Raw genomic sequence first — 17433 nt, 5'->3', positions numbered from 1 at the left:
GGAAGAGGTGGCAGGTTTGTCTAACGAGTGTTTCTCTTTCCAACGTGATTCCCAAGGTGCCTGTAACCTTGGCACTAGCTAAAGAACTCTGCATTTACTTCGGCTGCAAAATTCAAGGCTTCCCAACTCCCTCCTTTGTTCCATACCTCCTGAAAGAGGGATTTCTTAGCTGCATTCTCTCACTCCATCCTTCTATGAAATGTGGTATTTGTAACCAATGCCAAAGAAGAGCTTTTGCTAGTGTCTCAGTTGGCTGGATACATAAAGACATATTTTATCTAAGTACTATGAGCCACTTCCTGATCTCATTTGCACCAGCACGTATCCAAGTCAGTTAGAGAAATTACACTATGTAAAACAGTCTCGGAGAGGTTACATTCTGGCTTTGAGTATTCAAATGATTTGTTTGAAAGATCTGCCTTATTAAAATAGCTAATGACTGTCTCCTGCTCCAAAGCCAAAGACAAATCTTGGCTAGAAGGAAGTGAACAAGAATTTTAAACAGCAATCTAGATAGACAACATTTGAATTCCCAGGAACCTCCTTATTCATAAAGCCAGTTGCCTTGTAATGACAAGATCTACCTTTAAAAATAATCAACACTGAGCTGCAAGTCTGTTGGTGGCTTTACAACCTCTCTGCAGCAGCTGCAGTTACAGAATTTCCAAATATGCTGGTTTTTTGGAAAGACTTATTAGCAGCAGTTTTATCTCTAAGGCTAAAAAATATCTGAATTTCACGCTCACAAGGTGCCAGCTTGTGTGTTTTTTCATAGTTTTGGAGTTTGGGTGGGGTAGGGCTTTCTTAAAGTATCTGTAAGAGCAAGCGGAGCAATGGCATGAGCATCCCCATGTTGTTCTTCCAGTGTCATTTAAAGTTAACTGTGTACAACAGCATCCAGGGAGGGGGAGCATACATCACTGTCAGGCCCCGGTTCTGGAGTTCTGGGCTGGGGTGTAGGTGTGGGAACAAATAGAAGGCAACATTATGACAGAGGTAGATAGCAGAGCCAATGTAATGAAAATTATTTGTATTTGCACCAGCCTATGTGAGACAAAAGACTATATTTTAATCTCTAAATGCTTGAGATAGATGTGTCTATATAAATGTCTATATAAATTTCAAATAACTCTTTGAGTATTTCTGTTAATATAGGCTCGAAAGAAACGGAATTCTTCTGCCTGCCTGCAGATAACTGTCCCTTGGCCCTGCTACATATGCCAATCCCGTCTTTACCTGAGTTTTAAAACTGAAATTCTGAGATTTATCTGAAATCTTTACTCAGGAATAGGGTAAAGGAAATCGCTGGCACTGAAAGATGAACTAGGGTGTCTTACACCAGCCTATTCAACAACTGTTCAAGCTGGAAGATTAGCATCAGGCAAGGATTAGTATCTGTGTGTAGTGAAAATCTTCCAGATACTGGAACTGGCTGGTTGAGCTCAGTGTTGGGCCACAGCTGATTCCCAGCCTCTGTGTTTCCCAGTTCTGCAGGCAGGGGTACAGCTCTGGATCTGGACTAATGCTGCTTCCTCCAACAAGGGTGAACACGTAATATTCCCTGGCCACAGGAATAGGTACTCTGCATCTGGTTATACAAGGATCACTAACGTGCTGAAAGATGAGGAACAATTCAAATGTTACACAGAGATGGCCCAAAGCAATATTCACTAGGTCACAGCAAGCAGCTTGCAGTTACTTTACAACAACAAAAATATGAAGCGCGGTGTAAGAGCATCCCAATTAACAGCTTATCTTGGGACATGACGACAGTTGCGAACAGTCCACTGACTGAAAGAACAGGGGTTCTCAGCTCTGTTTCTTTTTGCAACCCTGCCAGGTAAGCCCCATCGCTCAAGAAGCAGATAGCAAACAATACTGTATGTTGGTGAAATCTGAACATCTCCTACTCTTTATAGGTGTACCTGAGCTTCTTGCTTGATTTCTTCATATTCCGCCCTCATTTTCTTCTGAACATCATCATCAACACTGGGGTCACCTATCCTACTGAACAAGGAAGCAGCTTCCTCTAGCAGCCTTTCCAGCAGGACTGACTGATTTAAGACATCACCCAGCAGAACCTGAGCATGGCTCAGCTGCCACTGCTTCTCCTTCAAGCCAAGCTGCAACTCAATGTCAGGCTCCAAGGTCACCCTCATGTTGTGAATCCATGCGTAAAACTCATCTTGGGCTTTCAGGTACTCACTCCAGTGCAGCCAGACCCACTCGATACGGCTGTTGGGGAGAGCAAGAGAGATGAGTTAGGTGAAATTATGATGGGAGCGGTGGACACTGACAAGCTCAAAAGGCCTTCAAAGCAAAGGACAAGCTTCTCAGCAATTTTAAGCTGCTCTGACTTCAGAGGGTCCAGATTCACTTCCCAGGCCCTCCCTGCTCTGGGGAGGAAATGTCCTGTACAAGGTCCCTGTGCCTGGCCAAACTCATCATTGAAGACCATGAGATGGGCTGTCTGTGAAGGCAGAGAGCACAGCGGTCCCACCGATCCTCTCTCCCCGCACAGTCCCCCATATGCTCATGAGACTGGGATTAGCAACGATTGTCATCTACAACCCAGACAGCAGAGAAAGGCAGGACGTACTTCATGAAAGCACCGTGTGAGACAACTGCCTCAACACACCAAACAGCAGTGTCATGCAAAGACTGCGTTTGTCTTACCTGTGGCAGTGAGTAATGTATATGGCTGTCTCTTCCCACAAGGCTTTAATGTCTTTCAGCTTAGATAGTACCTCGTGCTTCTTATCCTCACCGATGCTGCGAAGAGCAGCGTCTGCCTTCACAAGAATCAAATCCATTTTGGAGCTGCCTTCTGGTTCCAGTGCACGTATTTTCTATGAAAAAAACAAATGAGACTGAAAGAATGAAGAGAAAGCACGCATAATTTTTGCCATTTAAACTCTGTTTTTACCCAGGAATCATGAAGTGCCTGCTGCAAAGCTTCTGAACAGAAAATATGAACTTCAGATTTGTTTATTCTTAAACATCCTAAAGAACTGGACTGAAAACCATGTAGCGATTGAAAAACATTTTAAGTTAGTTACAAAAACCAGATCACCTTCTCTCAAATATCGGTGTCTGTGTTTCCATCGCAGTTATAAAGTTAAAGCACTGTGTGTCCCACATTCCAGTTGTTCTCCCCCACCTGCCAGAATGTAGAGGCGATCTCCACAGGGTACACTGCAATGTCTCAATTTTAAGCTCTACTATAAGAAATCATGAAGCATATTAAAAAGGCTTCCTACTGCAAATAAAAGTTGGCTCAGAACACAAGCCAAGAGAAATTAACTAGTGGAATTTTCTGCCTACTACCAACTTTTGCTTTGACCCTAAATTGCTGAGCTATGAATTGGTGAAAACGTGTATCTCACACAAATTGGAATGCCAGGAACAGAAAGTTAAGCCATCTAATTTTAAGTATATTCTCTTCCTCTACCCAGAGATGGAAAATCCGCACAACTTCTTCAAAATGTAAGAGATTAATTATGTCCCGATTTGGATGTCAGCTATCAGCATCACTTTATCCAAATTTCTGACACCATTGGATTAGCTTTTCTTGCTGTTCTTCCACAAACTCCTGGCAAACTGCAGGCTCTCAAGTTTGAAGGAAAAGGCTTCTAGAATGAAAACACCGAGAAGTTTAAAATCAGCAACTACTTTTGGAAAGATTAGGCCCATGGAATTTGCTCAAAAAAATGACGTCAGTTAAGTGCAAAGGTGAGACAAAAAATCACAGGCCTTTGGATTTCCAGTCTCACATTCTGGGAAAAGATTGTTCTTTTGGCATGTACGCAGCACATCTGCATGTGATGTACAAACAGGTGTTTGGATGGACTAGTGACTATGAAAAGTGGGATTAAAAGAATCCAGGAAAGCAGTGCAAAAGGTAGGGCAGAGAAAGAGAATATAAGCCATAGCTGTCACCCGACAGAAAAAAATTAAGAGTAAAGCTGTATTCTGAGCCTGACAATTTTCCAGCAAGTGAAAGTAAAAAACAGCCAGAGAGAAAGCAGTGGCTCTACATGCATTTTTCTTTTTGAAATCTGTTTTTTAAATGATTGCTACCTTTGGCTGGATTTTCATTAACAAATTAAGAGAAAATAAACCCCAGGAAGGAAGCATGAAAAAAAAAAGCAAGCCAGATGCAAAAAAGGAACTGAAAAATGATCACTGGATTTGAAAACAGCCAATAGGTGAAGCAGCGAGCACATCGCAAGGAGACATGAGCTAGACAGGGAACCGAGGCCAGAAAGGAGGCAGGATGAGGGAGCAGGAGGTGGATAAGGTACACACAGGAAGAGAGAACAGACACTTGTTATTCTTTAGAATGATGAATTTCCAAAGTCTGAATTGAAAAAATCCTCTAACATGACTTTGTGCATGTTATAGACCTCCTCCAAAGTCCACAGAAATCAACAACATTCAGTTCAGGCCATATTAACCACCACAAACCTCTAAACCTTACATCTTGTTATCTCTGCCAAGAATGCACCCACTGTGCCAAACTACTGCTCTCCCTACTCAAGTTCCTGTGTTTCTTACATGTTTTTTTGAGACTGTACATATCACAGTTTCCCAGACAAAAAGAAAGCGTGAAAATAATTTAAAGGCAGAAATACATCTCCGGAGCAAGAGGAAATACTTCAGATTTTCACGACTGACATGCTAATCTAGCCATCATCCATCACTCCATGAACAGTCTCTGTATACTGCCAGATGCAAGATCCAGCCTCCAATGATCCACAGTTAAGGAAAAAGGCTGAAGGCATCACTGTACCATCATGTAAACGACCTCATCCTCCATTTAAACCTGCAATGTTTGTTTTTTGGGGCTTTTTTTTGGGTTTTTTTGAGGCAGAATGGGCAGTTCAAACATGAGTAGACACACAAAAAGAATGACTTTTGGGTAAATAATGATGGGAAAGATTCACCTATTTCATTTAAAGAACAGGCTAGTTGGAATTAAAGGTAATACAAGTATAAAAATAGTTCCAATGTTAATCATAGAAATACCATCACTCCCTCTAATCATGAATGGTAGATATGGGCCAAACAGGAGTGTTTCATTCTCTGAGATTACAAGAACAAGATAACATCTAATGAAACTGAAGTTAATGAACATGAAATTATAATAAAAGAGCAGGCACAATCTGCAATGGGATCTCTGTGAGAAGAGTTATACGAGAGATTAAGAACGGAAAACAATGAAAACTTTTATCTTCTCATTAGACAGATTATCAAGGGAAGCTGTAAACCCTCTTGTCATCAAGGTTTACAGAACAGTACAAGGGGATTACTCTAGAACAGCCCATTACTAGGACACTGCAATCTTTCTGTATCAGTGCCAGAGTCCTGGAGGAGACATAACATTAATGTGATCTGATTCTCTCATACTACATGCTGGACTTCTGCAAATAACTATCTGGTTATTTCAAGCAGTGACTCAATTGTTTCATGTTTGACCACGCTCATAGGAAAGTATAAACATTTTAACCTGCCAAACCTGTTGCTAGTTTTCCAAATCAACCTGAAAAGCTTGGAAGCCTGTGACATAAAATTGCCATCCTCTTTTTCTACAACGTCTGTAAACATTCTGCAGATGGAAAAATGAGAATGGATACTGATGTAAACCCATCCACACAGGACCAATATTCCAGCAAGCGAGGGTAGCTGATAGTTTCCTAATAGAAAACTCCAGTATTCACAGCAATAACTTCTGTTAACAATGGCAGCAGTGACAGTCACCTCTGAACTGGTACATCACTTTTCCCTTTACCTCAGTCTCTCTCAGTCTGGCTTCTAGGGCAGATCGAGGTCCCTTGGTGTTGTCATTGATCCTCAGTCTCTCTTGGATGGCCTTCATCCAGGCTTCTGCATTCTCCACGCTGCTGTCAAATTCATCTTGTAGCTGCTGAGTCATTGCATTTGAAGAAGCTGAAAGGATAAGAAACAGGGAAGTGAGTAGATTTTGGTTAAGACCTGGACAGGAATGAATCCAAAGCAATCTGAAGGAGCACGAGAGAAAAGCCAATGATGTTGTGTCTTTCCTTTTTAATGATAATACCAAAAAATGCTGCCGTATCGTGATTCGGTTGAGCACAGAGAACTCATTCACGCTGCTGCTTTCCTAAATGAAAATATACCAGGAAACAAAAAGAAGGTGGGGAACTGTGGGAGGCTCCATTACAGTAAACAGATTTAATTCAGAGTTTTCAAATGAGATTAATCTGGTGTTTGTACTGTATTACAGATTGGCTACAACAATCGCAAACACTTTCTGTCTCTTCCCAGAGCTCAGGCAGCACAAAATGCTCTCTATGCCCTTCCAGAGCACTTCAACACATGCTTAACTTAGGGGTATATAAACCCTTTAAAGCTGGTGAGATCAGGATCAGGTGCCTAGGCCTTCAGTTAACTTGTTCTGCTGAGACCGTGGAGAAGTCATCTGAATGCACGTGCAGCAAGTCCGGGATATACAGACACAATGGGAATTGGCCAGCAGCTGCCAAGACAAACCACTCATGAGCTGTCAAATGGCAATATCAACAGTGATGGATTTCTCCTTTTGACACCTTTTCTATTCCATGCCAGGCACCAAGCTTTTCACTTTCCCCTCCCTCTCTCTTGTTGTCGCTTCCCAGTCAGTAGGTGGGTATGATGGCTGGTTGCTCTGTTGATGTGCTCTTGTGTCTTCTCTGTTCAGAGCACAAGCTCTTTGCTGCCCAAATGGCCTCCTTTGTGCCTGTACAACAGGGCAGAGCCATCCTGCGCTCACCCTCAGCCACTGCCCTGCTCAACTGGACTAATAAGGATGAACCACAACAAAGGGCCATGTAGGTCAGCTCCACCGAAGTGAACAGAGCAATAGACATTGACATTAAATGGTTTTGGACCACATCCTACAGCCACTGCCAGCCAAGCAGTCACCGTCTCTTGTAAATTAAAATATTCTTCCTCTTTGTTATTCATCGCTGAAATATTTTTGCAGCACAAAGTTTGAGGCCTAATTACTGAACCCAAGTTTGTTGCACAGAATTCAGTTCCATAGCAGACCTCTCAGTTTCCATGAGAAGATTCATGTTTTACAGAAGAAAGTGCTTAGTGCAAGAGGCAGAGCACGGCTTTGGCGAGGCTGGACCAGTGGTGTTCTGTAACCACTTTAACTCTCAGCAGCTTATTCTTTACATGGGAGAGTCATCCTGCTTCTGCCCACTGGCAAAAAGCTTCCCACCATCCTGCTGAGGTTCTTGCACAAAGTAAAATGATTCGTGCTATATTAGATGTCCTCCCTGCTACCTCACAGTGAATTTTCTTCCACTTTTAGACCAGATGAAACAAGACATTAGTGTTGGCCACACTGATGTCCAGCAAGAGTAAATCTAAATTGTTGCTTCCCAGCCTTCAGCAAGATTTATGCTCAGCAGGTCCCAGAGCAGAGGGATAGAACTGCGCCCACAGAGCAGCTCCCACCCTCCCCGCAGGGATCAGTGGAGCAGAGGATGGGTCAGACCTCCCCGTGCAGACCAGAGGAGCTGCATTTGCACAGAAAAGGGAATTCCTCCCTAAGTGGGAGATGTCAGACCAGACAGAATCCAAAGCTGTAAGTCTCAGAGCTAAAGGGCAGTTTTAAAAAGCATGGCCTCCCCTTGAAAAGATTGAAGAACAGGATGTACTGGATTTAGTGAGGGTTGTGTAGCATGGAACAGCTACTCCCTCTCTCAAATATAAAAAACATGACAGAGTATATAATTAAAGTTAAATCATTGACTTACATCACAAGAGTCCTAAGGATGAAGCCAGCTAAAAGAGTAATGTTATTTTCGGGGGATTGCAAGATAGCTGTGTCCTTCTCCAATTATGACTGGTCCAGAACTGGCATTTCTGAACTATAATAAACCAACCCTCAGAAAAGAGCACACATCTCTTTGCAGCTGACTGATCAACTCATTTTCACATTAACATTTCTCATTATATCCGGCAGCAGTAGAAGGACTGTCCCCTACAAGATACTTACATACATTTCTGGGCAAATAGTCTCTGAATGTGCGACTGTAAACCGTGGCAATTCCATTTATGCTATTGTGAAACAAAAACTCACGGTACATTTGCTGGATAGACTGATGAGGAGTGGCATTCATTTCCTAGAAGAGGTTTCTATTCCTGGCAACATCCATATCATATTTAAAACTGGCTTCAGGACTTCAGTCATGGAGTAGCCAATACAGAACATTACGTTACCCTAGTCCTATTTCTTACAAAAAGTAGAGGGCAATCAAACATGGTTAGGAAGCAGTGGAAAACCTACTGATATCTAACATGAAGAAAACCCCGCTCACACTCTGCCCTCATGCTGCTCTCCGAGCACAAGGATTTTCTGTCCAAAACTCCCCGATACACAGACTCGCACCCCACACACAGGCATTCCACATAAGCAGCCAATGCGGAAAGCCATGAAAAATGTTATTTCACTCTTAGGATCACCAGTTTGCAAAGGAAGAGAAACGCTTTGTTACTCCAAATGCCTGCATAACATTGTTGACTGATTTTGACCAAGTAATTCCTACACCGAGCACCATAAAGACAAGTTTAGCACAGAGGGATTTCATGGTAATCTGCACTACCTGACATTGTCCTGGGCTACTGTGGAGACTGCCTGAGTCCTGCCCTTTCTTCCACCCTTCTGGTGGGCAGCCAGACCCTGGCTGGAGCAAGCAGTTACAGCACCCTGGCAACCTTTTGTTCTGTAACCCGCTCATCCTTCCCAGGCCTTAAAGGCAAAGAATCATAGAATATCTCGAGTTGGATGGGACCCATGAGGGTCATGGAGTCCAGCTCCCTGCTCCTCACACGACTACCTAAAACTAAACCTTATCGCTAAGAGCGTGGGTTGATATCTGCAAGAAAAATTATGTTTTCTGATTTATTTTCTGCTCGGGAGGAAGAACAGCTCTTATCTGAAATTTAGCACTATCTGTAATTTCTTTGCAAATGCTCCTAAAGCTGGGATAAATGATTACTGGATAAGTGTTAATGAATCAACAGTATTTACCCCATTTCTGCTGCATTACTGGGACTAAATGATTGAACAATACTTCTGGACAGGAAACACAGGCCTCTCATCAGTACCAGATATTTTTGGAGATGTAGCAGCTCTTGGGACAGACCTGTTCAGCTGTGCAAACCAGCATTCATGGACCAACCTGCACCAGCAGCAACCCACTAGGACCACCCGTACCTCAGTGCGACGGCGCGTCCCAGGCCACTGGCTCAGTCACTAGGACCCACTGTGCCAGGGAAAGCCTCCGCTTAATCACAGGTGTGATCCTCTGAGCAATTTGTGCAAAATTATTTTTATCATAGTCATTTTCAAATGCATGTGGCTGTTCAAAACAGCTTTTCCTTTAAATGCCACTTGAATTGGTATATTAATTCATACCAGGGAAGGCATATTTATGCCGCGAAAGCGTTTAACATCTCTATACATATGTTACTAAATGAGGGTAATAACTATGCATAAGAAATTCTGGCGTAGATAATGAGATGCTGAACAAAAGCAAGTTTTCTTTGTCCAAATATAATAATGCGGTCAGTCAGTAAAGGTAAGGAAAAAGCGTATTTCAGGGTGCTGAGCACAACTGACCCAAGACAGCTCCTGTGGCACGTCTAGAGATTACAAAAGCTGGTGTCAAGAACAGGGAATGTAAGACACAGATCAGCTCCAGAATCCTTTAGCTGAACCTCTCCCACAACACTAGTCCTCCTACCTTCTCTGAATCACCCTCCACGGCCCCTACAACACTGTTTGGCAGCGTCTGGGCAGGCAGACGTGTTTCAGTGCCACAGAGGGCACAACACCTCAGCTCTCGCCCAGCCGCTTGGCTGGACCCACCGCACACCCGCAGCACAAGCAGGGCTTGTACTGGGCCACTTGCAGCTCAGTGACCCTGCACGGGACATCCGCACTTCTGGAAGAGGGAAAGACGAACCCACTGTGGCAACATACACACCGGTCTGAAGTCAGCATCAGTCCTCCCCGCCTCGCTCATCCAGGCACAAAACCATGTAGCGAGGAGGGAAGTCAGAACGGTGACCCACCGCCTGTTCCCAAACTCCCTGAGGAGAGGGACAGCTGGCGCACGCTCCCTGTCCCCATAGCTTGCCCACAGGCCTCAGGCCCCATATCCCGACATGAATTAACAAGATCCAAAGAAACAGCAGGCTGGGTTTTGCTTATAAAATCTGCTCAGCTCCTGAGCTGTGCCCCATTTGTGTTGGGCTGGGCTGAAGAGATACAGAGGCAGCCTTGGATCCACCGTGGTCTCGGAGCCATCTCACTGGAAAAGCAAATCAATTCATTACCTGACTGCTCCGTGTTACAGTTCTTGAAGCCACGACATAGCAGCAGTGCCATGCAGGGAGGTGGCGATGCCGGGTCTCCACACAGGCCCTGGCACGGTGAAAGGCACCGGCCACCCTCCGCGTGAGCCACCCTGCGCCACTTCTCCGAGCGCTTCTTCCTCAAGTACAGCCACTTCAGCAATCTTTCTAGTGCATCTAATAACTCTCACTGGAGTACTGCAAGATTTATTTATTATTTGTAATGTGCTACTGAGAGCTTTTAAAGTTATTTTGCAAATGCAGTGTCTTTTTGTTGGGATTATCCTATTATTTTGCAATGTTTCCTAATGTACTATTTTCTCTCTACCAAGTCATGCAGTTGTTTTTTTTGGTTTTGTTTTTGTTTTTTTTTAAAGACTTCTTAAAATGTCTCTCACAACCACTCCCATTTTACACATTCTTTTCAACCCTACACTTATAGAATACAGATTTTTTTAAATGGTTTCAGTATGTCTTGGATTCCAATACTCACGTCCTACTTGACTAGTTTCCAAACCCAGTTCATAAAAAACATACAAAAATGCTCCAGTAAATTCAAATCACTCAGCATCAGGGAGACTGTTTTCCAATTATTGAAATCCTTCAAACTTTTCATAATCTTTTTCATTTGATTCAGGGATTGAACGTGAAAAAAAAAACCACAACAAAACAACAGTGGACTATATCAAACTTTGTACAAAGGCATGAATGTGGAAGCAATTGTGGTTCTGGGAATTGCTTGACTCCTGGGATAATTTAATAACTTTTCAGTTTCCCTGGACAGTGTAAAGAGAGCTCTGGGAAGGAGCAGAGCTGGGGAGCTCTGACCCATCTGCTTCAGGCTGGAGCCAAGGGTCCGTCACTGGCACAGATCAGAGAGGTGAAGCACTCACCATTGTCTTTCCAAAGCTGAATATTCTTGGTCTGCTCCAAGAGGAGCTATTTTGAATCACGTTACCAGCACCTGATGCTTTGCCAGCCAAGGGACTGAAAGCCTCCCAGGTAGCTGCACCCACGTAAAGCTGAGTTAAACTGCCTGAGTAGGTGCAGAAGCCCTCAAGGTTGCAAATAAAAGGTGTAGTTACTGCCAGAATAATATTTTAGAGGCTGAAAACACTAATCCTATCACCTTGGCCATCTTCCAACACAGCCTTTTCCTACGTTATTTGCAGTGAATGTTTATGACAGTCAGTGATTGTTTGCCCTAATTAATGTTCTAAAGAATAAATAGTTCTTCGGAATAAACACATCCATATCCTAGTTTACAAGCAACCCCTTCAGCCAAGGAATGCTAACATCATGAGTACATACAGCACTCAGGCATATCATAACCATTTCCTTTCCCTTACAAAACAATCCATATGAAGCCTATGGCTAATGCAAGACACTCTGCCACAACATGATCACACTTGACAATTTACCATCTGTTTGATCCAAAAAACTGAAAAGCAGAGAGAAAACACTGTTTGTAAGTCATGTTCTGCGCAGGCTAACTCTGAAAAAGACTGATTTTTTCCAACCATTTGTTTAAAGATTAATTTCAGACTTTAGTAAGAGCCAGGGCAAATGGGTTATCTTTTTGCTTTGTAAGACTGCTGGGAAAAATACATAATTCTCAGGTCTAAAAAAAATTTCCTAAAAGAGCAATCAACATTTTAAAACAGTTCTATTTCTGAATGGAATCATCATGTGCAAGTAAGGCAGAGCTGGGTTCTGGGGCTACCTTCCCTTTTAGTATCAGGAATGACAATCAGTAGATCTGACCATAGCATTTTTAGTTTTGATATTTTAATCATCAAGTAGTTTGGAAGTAAAAAGTATAGGTGAGGACTCTTAATTACAAATCTCTCACCACTCCATAAACTCCATACGCACACTTCTGCAGTCCCAGGTCACGCGAGGAGACAGGCAGGTCTATCGTGATTCAACTAGATAAGTAAAATGCAGGTGTGGTGTCTTTTGTTTGTTTGTTCTTCTTTTTTCCTTTTTACCATCGGGGAGACTGTATCTGTATTGGATATCTCTCTGGTTTAGGTTTTGATCTTCTACCCTCACATTATTGAGGTGTTCAACAATCTTCAGAGCATTTACTCATTTGGCCAGCCAAGGAGTAACTCTATCTCTATCCCTTTTACAGGTTAACATCTCAGGTTCAAAGGCACTTTTGTTTCTTGCCTCTAAGCATGTAAGGAAATACTTGAAAGGACAAGAACAAAAATGATAATTCAAGCAATAAACACTGCAGACAGTGCTTTTCAACCTTTTCTAAGAGGTATCCCTTCAAGTGTCTCTGAAGAGATGAACATCTCTCTTTAGTGACTTTAAACTTAATGACAAGAGGCTTAGTTTTCCCAGCTACTGCTCACAGACTCTTTAGTCTGGGAAGTCACAGGTTAAACACCTCTGGTCCAAAACTTGAGCAGACATTCTTCAGATCTGGGGTGTCTGCTTCAGAATTTGCCCCTGGAAGGTACTTGCAGACTCAGCAGCAATGTACATCCTGTGAGCTTGTCGCCAGCTGCTGAAGTGGGCTAGGTTTCAGCTTTGCTCAGCTTCCTAAGAGTTTCACCAGTAGTCAGCCAACAAAAAAGCACTGCAAGCCAACAGCATTAGTCTCACAGTCTCTGGAGGCTAGAATGTATGTATTTAATTATCTCCCACTTGTCCTCCACAGACTGTACGATCCCTCAGTACTGGGTGCCAGTCACAGCACTGATGTACTGACTAATAAACCTCTGTGGTATCTGCCTCTTGGAAAGCGATCAGTGAACAATTCAGAGTGAATCATGTATCTGATAAATTGTACCTCTTTTGCTGGCCATATATTGTGTATGGACAACATCATTTTCTCAAAGATGTGGTTATTTCTAACTATTTGCCAAATACATACTGCAAATTAGTTTTGCTCTGTAGACTATTCCCAAGTAATTCTTCTTTGAGCTTCTTAATACCCCAGCTGCACTGTTTAATTTTGGTTTGCTATCACAACCATAGTAAGAAATTGTCCATCTTCCCTGGCTGGCTGGCAGTGGCTCCTCTCATTTGTGTGCCATTCATCACACAGTAAGTCCCAAAGGCCATTCTTATGAGCTATGAGTAACCAGGACCCCAATGCATTAAACCACACACGAGGAGCGTGCTTTCACAGCATCCTGCAGCAAGTAGGAGCACTGTTACAGTTAAAAGGACAATATCTCTGACCCAGAGATTACAGACACATGTTGGAAGGGGTTCAGCGGTGAACACAGAGCATCAGTGTGTACTTAGGGACATGGAGTGGTGGAGAGAAGGGCTCTTAGAGACTGTAGCTGCACTTCCAGTGGTCTGCACACGCTGTCGCGGTTCCACCACCCACGTCCTCCACCCACCCCTTCAAGCCAGTGATACCCAGAAGATCCTCAAGCCCTGCTAGAGCACACGGCCTCAGCATGGGGCCTGCAAACACGCTGGGACTCAGGAGTGTGTCTCACACCAGGAGAGAGGATTCATTGCACTGAACTTCAAGCTGTTGGTGGAACACCTTGGGCCTGGAGCCCTGTGATTCCCTGGGGAGTCAGTGCAAGAGCAGGCACTTCCAAGCAAGGATCCATGCCAGAGGTGGGACAACTTGCCTTCTGCAGGAATCCCATGTCTTGAAGAGGCCAACAAGCATAATGTGGGTGCTCAGGGCTACGGGATGTTAATCTGTATCCAACTCTGCATACCTTCCTCTTCCACATCACTGTTTCCACATTTGGTTCTAGGGTTTTTTGCACATACTTTTTTTTTTCCTCTTACAAAAACAGCATTAAATCTTATTTGACCATCAGTCAAATGCCTCTGTTTCTGAGTGAGCAATTGTGTGCAACCTGGGGGCACCAAGCACACAGCTTTTAAACTAATAAACCTTGTGAGTCAAGTATTTACTAGAAACATTTGTTGGAAATAGTCATTTGCAAGTACATAAATATACTCTAAGGGCACAGTATCTTTTAGCCCCTTTAGAAGAAGAGCTCAAGGACTAACTCCTCAAAACATAAGATTTCTCAGATATATCTTTCAAAGCACTAGCACTAGGATGATGCTAATGAATATTTAAATGGAAAAAGTAAGACACGCTGGAATAAAAAAAAAAAAAAGTAGTTAGCAAGTAATCAGGAAAATACTAATGTTAAAGACAGAAGGTTTTTATTAAAATAAATGAGTGACTTTCATGGGATCAAAGCACATGATTATACAAAAATTAGCAGATTTATATTTGTTTGGAACAGGAAGAATATAAAGAAAGATAAAAATGACCACTGCAAGAGCTAAACCCTTACAATGCTGTCAAAAACATACAGGAGGATAAGTAAAGCTACACCTAAACAGCTAGCACTCTGGACATAAAATATTACTTGCACTAAGCTGATAATGCCAGGCTTCATATTGCAAAAAAATGGCACTGGTTTGTGTTCAAACAAACCCATGGGCAAACAAGGCCTGCCCACGTCCCAAACAAAATACACTGCTGCAACTGCCAGCAAACTCATCCCCAGGCTCAGAAACAAAGCAGACCACTGCAAAACGGCGGATCTAAACTAATTTTGAGTGGTTGAGAACATTCCTGGAATTGACTAAAACTGGCTGCTTTCTGGTGACTCATTTTTGCCTGACCTATTGCAGTTTCCATGTCTTCGTCACTCCCCCGCTGTGCGTGCTTGCCAGACACTGTGGGTTCCAGAGCAAGATTGCATCTCTGCTTTCCATGGCCCAGAGCCCTCCCAGCAGTGGCTGGAGGCAAGCAGGCAAGCGTGCTCCACAGACCAGCATCGCTCAGCCCCAGCGCTCCGACAGCGCAGGAGCTCACAACAAGGATGAAAAACGCCTCTGACGTGAAGCAGCGCTGCCTTTTTAGTAGTCTGACTGAGGGCTCAAGTCCTACAGTTTATAAAGCTAAAGGGGATTTGAACCTCCTCCCGCTGAGATTAATCAAAACCAAAACCAAGAGTAAAGTGGCAGCAGGACCCAGCAGTGAGCCGCGTGTCTCAGCAGTCCACCTCCAGTGAGGAGGACCAGAGAGTTATTTAAAGCTGTGACCACAGATAATTACCGTGCTGAGCAGCAAGAGTAAAGCCAATGCTTATTCTCAGTCTTACATCGTCCAGTTTTAATTACCTTTTAGAAATAGAATACTATAAGAAACCCAAACTCTTTTTTTTTTTTTTTCTTTCCTGCAAACATCTGAAAAGATGAATTAGCTCAGCGCTATTTAGACCCCAATGGGACCTCAGGGCCTACTTCTCCTCAGCAACTTTGAAAATCCCATCTATGGGTCATATCTCTGGGGATGCCAGCTGCCAGAGAGTGAACACAGATAATTCAGCTGAGGATTTGCACACACAGACTGGCATATTTGACAGATATTTCCTGACAAACATGTCATAGCACTAACAATTCTCAAACGTCTGAAATAAGGAAAAGGCATAAAGACATAGATTTTTACAACCCAAGTAATTTATAATTCTTCTACAAGGAGTAATATACATCATGACACAAACTTATCTTTGACCTAAAAGAAATAATAAACTTTCCTAAGTAGTCTCCAAGGCCACCTTTTAAAGATACCACAAACACTTGTTATATTTTAAAGGCATTTCATGTCACTGGAATTTTCCCCCACTCTTCCCTTGGAATTCATAGATCAGGGCTCAGCAGGTACCTTGCTGAAGGGTGACTCAGAAACCAGGAGAAACAGGTTATCACCTTCCTGGAGGAAAAAGAATTTGACTCTGTGACACAGAACCACTGCTAAACCAGAGCACAACAGAGCCTCCGATAATCAGACATTTTGTGCGAAGGGCTCAATGAGTGCAATATAAGCCACAATGCCAGATGCAAATTGTACTCCCTGATTAATAATAATAATAATGACTTTCTTTAATCTCTTTTTTAACTTATTGCATACACCCAGGTCATGCTTCAACAGTTGTAGATGGGACCTTCAACCCACACTATTTAACAAACTTCGGGGAAGGGATCTCAGCCGTCCCAGTTTGGTGAACAATTTGGGGCTGTAAAAGCTGATATCATGTCTTGAGCACCAGCAGCACCTCCAACTGACACTTTCTATCAGCTTCACTGGCTGCCCCTTATCTCCAGCCCTTGTGGTGAGCACCACGACAGGGATATTTTCACTTCTTTTTTCCTGCCTTACATGAAGGAGTTCCCCATCCAGGCCTGCTGCTCACAAAATGGTTTCTCAGGCCTTATTTTAATCGCACAGGGCCCTTGGATCCTCCCACCCCCTCTGCCAGCACCGTAGGCGAGGAGCGGGCTCTCTCCGGAGACAGATGCACAAACGGGCTGGTCATTGTCCCCGTCACCAGCCAAGGCTGCTGGAGCCCTTGGGCACTGCCTTTCCCTAGCAGGCTACTAGTTTCTATCTCCTTTTCATTATAATTCAAATCCCTGAAATTTCAATGAAATTAATAGCTTTGACGCTTCTCTCTCTCTCTAGCAAATTTAATGGAAAGTGGAAAATGAGTTCAGAAGTTATCAGGAGCCAAAATATACACACGCGCCTCATGGTCGTGACCATCTCACTTCCTTATGAAATAAAAGTAACAAACCTTGCAAAAACCTTACCAGAATCTTGGGAATTCTGGAAAAAGAAGCATGTAAAAGTCTGAGGTGATTTCATCAGTGTCCCCAGCTGGGTTTCCAGCTCGGCCAGTGCCCTCCAGCCTGGTGGTACCGGGCGTTACGGCCACGGCCGGGCACGGCTGGCACCACTGGCAGCTCCGGCGCGAAGAGAAACCGGCGGCTTCCTCCTCACTCGTGTGGGAGGCAGCGCAGCATTTCCTCTCTGCCTCCTGCGCAGGGTAGGAGTGACAGAGGAGATGACAATCTAAAGACATATCAGACCAGGAAAAAAAGAAAAAAAAAGAAAAAGAACACCAGCACGGCATGCTGCCACTGTTTGAAAGGCAGGTAAGATTTAAATAGAAATAATCCCCAGAAACTATCTAGCTCAGGTCATCAACTAACAAGCTGGTTAATTCCTGTAGGGATTAATGCTTG

At 43.4% G+C, this 17433-nt stretch overlaps 1 protein-coding gene across 3 annotated transcripts in view; it reads right to left on the bottom strand.

Annotated features, from left to right (window-relative positions):
- Nucleotides 1-17433, bottom strand: part of SYNE3 (spectrin repeat containing nuclear envelope family member 3) — a 69126-nt gene that overhangs the window by 36715 nt on the left and 14978 nt on the right. For all 3 annotated transcript variants that reach the window (XR_010606248.1, XM_065635252.1, XM_065635253.1), the window contains exons 2-4: nt 5792-5949; nt 2677-2849; nt 1926-2235 (exon numbers count right to left, since the gene is read on the bottom strand). Coding sequence is in view for 2 of the 3 variants with exons in the window: in XM_065635252.1 (XP_065491324.1) it covers nt 1926-2235; nt 2677-2849; nt 5792-5935 (627 nt within the window). In the remaining variant the exon portion in view is untranslated. The remainder of the gene's footprint in view (nt 1-1925; nt 2236-2676; nt 2850-5791; nt 5950-17433) is intronic.

Source organism: Caloenas nicobarica, chromosome 5 (genome assembly GCF_036013445.1).
Source record: "Caloenas nicobarica isolate bCalNic1 chromosome 5, bCalNic1.hap1, whole genome shotgun sequence".
Lineage (NCBI taxonomy): Eukaryota > Metazoa > Chordata > Aves > Columbiformes > Columbidae > Caloenas > Caloenas nicobarica.
Note: the sequence above shows the minus strand (reverse complement) of the source record. Positions and strands in the feature narration are given on the sequence as shown.